This window comes from Micromesistius poutassou, assembly GCF_964030765.1.
Source record: "Micromesistius poutassou genome assembly, chromosome: 9".
Lineage (NCBI taxonomy): Eukaryota > Metazoa > Chordata > Actinopteri > Gadiformes > Gadidae > Micromesistius > Micromesistius poutassou.
In genome coordinates this window covers 14,010,974-14,017,425 of record NC_140279.1, presented here as the reverse complement: position 1 = coordinate 14,017,425, position 6,452 = coordinate 14,010,974, and the positions used below count along the sequence as shown (strand labels likewise).

At 44.1% G+C, this 6,452-nt stretch overlaps 1 protein-coding gene across 1 annotated transcript in view; it reads right to left on the bottom strand.

Annotated features, from left to right (window-relative positions):
- Positions 1 to 2,783: 2,783 nt before the first annotated feature.
- Positions 2,784 to 6,452, bottom strand: part of tsc22d2 (TSC22 domain family 2) — a 28,296-nt gene continuing 24,627 nt past the window's right edge. Inside the window, exons 3-4 of the mRNA XM_084473184.1 lie at positions 5,527 to 5,578; positions 2,784 to 5,286 (exon numbers count right to left, since the gene is read on the bottom strand). Of these exons, the coding sequence (XP_084329310.1) occupies positions 4,972 to 5,286; positions 5,527 to 5,578 (367 nt within the window). The 3' untranslated portion in view covers positions 2,784 to 4,971. The remainder of the gene's footprint in view (positions 5,287 to 5,526; positions 5,579 to 6,452) is intronic.

Below are 6,452 nucleotides of genomic sequence, written 5' to 3'. Positions count from 1 at the left end.
GTACTGCAATGTAAACACAATCTGTGACAGCAACGGTCGGCCTACGCCCAACATGATGGCATTGACTTTTATGAAAAAAACTTTAATTAGAGTTAACAGGGGAAAAAAAGTACATGCCACCGTGTTAACCAGCCATTATTGTTATGAAATAAAATAGATAAGCATATATTAAATTCAGTTGTTTTATGTATTTTTGTATATGCTGCATACACCAACATATCACGACAAATTCCTTGTATGTGAAAGTTTACCCGCCAATTAAGAGCATTCCGATTTTTATATATATTATATTTATGAGTAATATTTGAATGAGGACATTTTCCTTTTTTTTCCAGAAAGCCTAGAAAAACAAATACCCACACGCGATGGCGCAACAAACTCGGTCACTCAACTCCATTGAGACGATACAAATACACAGTACATCAATGAATCTACCCAGGAACCTCATCACGGGTCTTCCTAGGCGTGGTTGTGTGAATGAAATGTGTGAGTAATCGTCCTTACTCAATCGCGGGGAAGAAACATCGTCACAGTGCATGAATCGATGTGTGGGTGTGTGGTGGTGGTGGTGGTGGTGGTGGTGGTGGTGGGGGGGGTGGGGGGGGGCGGGGAGGTGGAGTACATGCTTGCTTGTGTGTGTCCGTGTGTGTGTACACGTACGCAGCACACAAACAATTATCAAATCAATCAGCCAATACATTTCTGTGATAACATCAAGTTCCCTTGGTTAATACTTCTATACTTCGAAGCACACGTCTAAACGTATTAAGAAACATTGTTTACAATGAGTAACCCCGTAGGTCAACATTCAGAGGCCGATAAGTGGGAAGGCGAGCCCCATGTGTAGAACACAGACGGTGGGGCCCTACTTCACGTCTCTTCAATCTTCAGTATTATCTAGTCGTGAATGACTTACAAGACAATACTGATGTTGATTGAAGTCATGAGGTTGACATGGCTTGTCATTGATATGCAAAATGTATCAATAGGCCCAATGCATTCCTTTCCCTTTAGTCGTATCAATACTAGTTTGTATTGACATGTAGGCTGACGAGCTCAGGAAGAACGCAGAGCTGTTGTGGGAAGGAAGACGGTTGAAGATAAGGTCTACATTCTAAGGAAATGTCTGCCGTTTGTTGATGTGACGTGAAGCACGCACACGCACACACCCTCAGTACCAAGGTGAGTCACTCTGGACCTGCCGCAACACGTCCTCAGTTAATGGATAGAAAGTAGGTTAGTTGTAAGCCAGTTGGAAATTGTTCATGGGAGGTAATAATTAATACACCGGTTGATGTTGATTTAAATAGGCATATGTGTTGTAGTATGGTGTTTACACAAGGCCCCAGGGAATGGTAATTCGGTGTCATCTTTTTTTGTCATCTTTTTTTCACAGGGGTTCAAAAAGTATAGGTCTACCGCAATGACTTCAGACCTACTCAAAGGATAAGCTACCTATACATCCCCATAGTTATTTTCCCTTGATAGGTGCAATTGGGGTTCGGCCCTATTCTCCATAATGTGTGACCATGCTCAATGAAAGTTGTATCAGGCCAAAACCATGATATGTTCTCTCGGACATAAGAATTCGGGGAAACATGGGAGGGGATTGGCTCTGATGCAAGGCAGTGCAGCAATCCCCGGTGGTGAGCACCAGTATGGCATCAATTAGATTGGAACTGACTGAGATCAAGCCACTGCTGAAGACCTATTCGTCCACATAGCTGAAGAATTACACTGAGGGAAAAGTCATAGCTCAAGACATTTAACCCCAAAAAGATTATATATACACGTCTACATTTCACTTATTTTACATTAATGGGTATTTTCAACATTGCCCCACAAACCAACCAACATGCTGTCAAAGTGCATCATATGCTATATTTTCTTAGCTAACCATCTATCTCACTACTTTTAAATATACTAAACTTAAAAGTTAGATACTTAAGTTAAGTGTTTAGGTCAGTGAAGGGACAAATTCCTTGAGGAACAAACAGAAAATATGCAGATTGTGTCAGAGGAACGACATGTGCAGTTATGAGTTATTTGAAATGTGTCAAATGTCTTTCTCGACTGGCTAAAAACAAATATTGCCGGAATATCGACAGGAGACAATGGCATAACAGCGCAAGTCTTAAGAGACCTCTTTAACATTGTCTTGCATTGATCAAACGGCTGTTATAGTGAACAAGTCACATCTGCAATGAGATTTGCATATCTTCAGTATTTGTTCATGACATGATTAGATGATTACCTTTGCTCGAATTTCAACAGTGCTTTCTTTTAAGTGAAGAATAACCCCATAAATCCATAAGAGATTTAAGCTTTGAGTGACAAGAATCTGTTTACTTAGAATGACATGTGGCAGATTCCACTGAAACCGTCGGTGCATGATTCATCACTGTTCCAATGGTTTGAGTTTGCTTTGATCAGGCCTGAGCTTGCAGCAGCAAGCACATTCTAACTCTACTCATTCTAATTCTAACAAATTCGTCAAGAAGTGGATTATTTTCGAACACTTTGGAAAATGTACCAAAATCAAAATATTTATAAGTAACTTTACTTGTTTGTACAAATAAAGGTAAAGCAGTGTTCAATAATAGGTGAATAAAATATACATTCATTAAAAATGATCAATTACAACTTTGAAAAAATAATCGATAAAACCAGAAAACACAAGGGTTTCTTAATAAAACAGTTATTTATTTGACTTTAAACTAAAATTGTCCGACAAGCACATTACAAGGGCATCATATAACTTTCCCCAAGGCTCAGTGATCACTTTCACACAATACACTTGGCATGTGAACCTCCGCTTCTCCCCCCCACTCCCCCACCCCCCCCTTAAAAAGGAAAAAAACCAAACCGAATAACCCACACAAAAAAAAGGGAGCTTGTTTAAGTGTGTGCGGCGGAAAGATGGTCTGATTGTACAAATGACCGGCCCTATTTGGTTTGGTTCAAAGCCACAAATGAGAGAAGAAACCAGCTCGCCTGCTAAAAGCGGGCGGTACACCAGGAGGCACAAGAAAACATGAAGCGCACACTTGACATCCCATCACACGCTCGCTCAGACCCGGCCCAGATTCACGCCGCCCGGGTGATGAGACCAACAGCAGTTAACGGCTTTCCTTTCAGAAAATTACAATGTTGAATTTGTTTGTCGTTGTGTTGGTTTATTTTAGGTGAGGGGTGTTTTTTGTAAGCAATGTGTTGGTTGACTACAATCAGAATCTAAACGTTGGTTACATACGATAACGTCTGTTCACTAAACCCTTAACTCTCCGTATGAAGGTCAAAACAGCTTTTACATCCAACAGCGGGGAAGAAGTTTTGTTCTGACTTTTCCTTCAGCTGTCACCAGCCCCTTTTCCTCTTTCCCCCTCCCATCTACTTCCTCCATTCCATTTTCTATCTGGGTAATCTTTCTCCGCTGTTCACTGACATCATGAGAGAAAACTAAAGGGTGCTGGATAGAAACATGAGGTAAGAAAGTGGTCAGATCCATGATGTCGTTTAGCTAGGGATAGCGCGACATGCTTAACAGCCACAGAATTGAGTGAAAGGGGGAAAAGAGGAGTAGAAAATAAACATAAAGTGTGCATTAAAAAATAATAATGGGAGGGGGAATAAAAGGACTTACACAGCTTTGCATCTTTGGTTATAAAGTAGGTCAATACATTTTCACAGCTTGTCAGCTCCACCTCCCACTTCCAGCCCCACAGAACATGCACAAGTAGAATCATAAAAAGTCGGGAGAAATATATGGCATGTCATTTCAACGTTTCTAGTTTTTATGCGTTTGTCAAACAAAGAAACTATCATAAAAGTAAGCTTTCTTTGCGGATACATCCCATCACAGATTTCATATCTCAAGAACAGGCATTCTCCTGTACAAGCCTTTTTAATACTTTACACTTTACAAAATGTACATTCAACCTGGAATTAATATCATTTAATATTGGTATTTAGTGTTAGCACTATTTCGCAAGGAAAATGTCTTCAATACAGAACTTATTGCCTACTTGGGTCTACTTGTTTCAATGGACTACCAATTGAAAGTCTGCCATACCAAAAGGATCACATTTTTTTGTCATTTGTGTCTACCAAGAGAAGTGTTTCTGTGACATTGTTCGTTTACATTATGGAAATAGCAGCCCTGAAATAAATAAATGCAAATAGTAAAACTGAACTAATGAACATATAGTAACCCATGTTAAAGAGTGTGGTGCTTCTTGGCAAAAAAAAAATTCCTTTCCGCCTTGAAACAAGCCAAACGCCCACCAGCTCCTCCCCCTGCCGGCCGAGCCCGCCCACTCCGACCTCCTGGTCTCTGTGAAGATCGCTCTGGCTGGAGGAGCAGAGAGAGAGACAGAGAGAGAGAGAGACAGAGAGGTGTTGATGGACAGTCCAGGGGCTCCCCTACAGATGTTTTGACGAGACGAGGAGTCCTGTCTCTCACTGCGGCGAGCGACTGCTTGGCAGCAGCTCCCGCCCTCCGCCATGAAAAAACCAAGCTACCCCACAGCCCCCTTCACACACCTCCGTCAGCCCTTCTTCTCCTGCTACGACAGGCTAAACCTCACTGCTTCCGCTGCTCACGTTGTTGTCGCTGCTCCCTTCTGAGCTGCACTGGCGGCGCTCTGTGGCAGGGAGGCGGAGGGCTCAACAATACTTGAGGAGGGGGGGGGGGCCATGCACGACTGTGCGTTCGCGGCTGCGGACGTGGGGGCGTGGCAGGGGCCCCCCGGCGGAAACCGACCCTCTCAGTCACGGGGAGGAGGAGCCGCCCTTCAGGGAGCAAAGAGGATGAGGGTTGATGGTTTTTGCTTCTCCTTCTGGACAACGTCCTCTGCCTCCACTCCTGCCTGAGAGGGGCACGGCCGGGTGGGCTGCGTGTTGTTTAAGTAAGGAGGGAATTTGCAAGGGGTGCAAGGGAACGGTGGTGCAGAGGGGGGGGGGTTAATGGGATCACGCCGAGGTGACGTTGGGTTGATGGGGGTTATTGGGACCCCCTTCGTGCTGCATGGCGTTGGTGTTGTTGTTGTTGTTGTTGAGGGCGGTGTTGGTGTCGCCCAGGAGGTGCTGCAGCTGCGGGGGAGAGGTGGTCCCGCCGGGGCTCTGCGCGCTCGAGAGCTGGCCCAGCTGCTCCGTGTTGGCCAGGGACTTGAGCACGGCGTTCTCCCGCTCCAGCATCGAGTTCCTCTCGTACAGCTCCTTGATCTGCTCCTTCAGCACCTCCACCTCCTCGCGGACGGCGTACATCAGGTGGCTCTTGACCAGGTCCTGGGGGGAGAGAGAGAGAGCGAGAGAGAGCGAGAGAGCGAGAGAGAGCGAGAGAGAGCGAGAGACAGACAGACAGACAGACAGACAGACAGACAGACAGACAGACAGAGAGAGAGGTGGAGATGGGGATAGAGTTAGAGTTAAAATGGCCCCCGGACAAAATCAAAAAATTTGACTGAATAAACCGATGACTGTGCTCGTCATTAGAGTTTGGATTTAAATTTGCTTTGAAGTACTTACCATTGCCTGTTCGATCTTGTTGTCGATGGCAACTAAACTGGCACCAGACGCACTGTGGACCAGAAAAACAGAGTTATGACAGTGTACCAATTCATCAGATGTATCCAGTCATCAAATATCAGTTCATCTTCCGCCAAAGGCCCTGCGGGGGTTTGGATGATGCACTCCTAGTACTTAACAGGTAAAGATATTTCCAGAGCAGGAAAATATGCAAATAAACTGCACTGTGTGTTTCTTAATACAATGCAGGTGATTTAAAACGCATCCTCCCACACAACAAGCCTACAAAGATCAAGCACGATTGTAAGCTATAAGGCCAATAATTATCCATTATTAAATCTGTGTTTCTCTGGTAGATGGGTAGATGAAAGATAAAAGCACCAGCCCCTCACTGTGGCTGTCAGAGTCGATTGGCTCTGTATGTATTAATTTGAAGAGGAGAAATCGAGAAAGTGGAGAGAGTTCTTAAAAAACTATACCCATTTCACTGACGATAGCCATAAGATGACGGAAATGGGAACGGGATACATGCCGCGTTGCAACAAAGAGTGCCAGTCTTTTAGGTACTACCGAATCAAATACATTCGATTTGATTCCATAAAACCTTATATAAATGCAATGAACCAGACAGAAACATAATCCATTGCTGGACAGCGGTCGCTAACCGCGCCCACCGTCCTGAGGAACACTCTTCCAAGAAAGCACAATGGGCAGATGTTTAGGTCCCCCTTTTCCGGTTCATATTTCGATACAAACAATTGCATGCAACGACAAAAACGAAAATCAAGGGCATATATAAACGTCCGCAGTGGTCCTATAAAATGGGAAATTTAAACTCTCACATTGTTTCAAGCGTTAATATCGAGTCACCTTATTTTTAACGCAGTATTGCAACCACGTTGCAGCACAACCCAAACCCGCCCCGT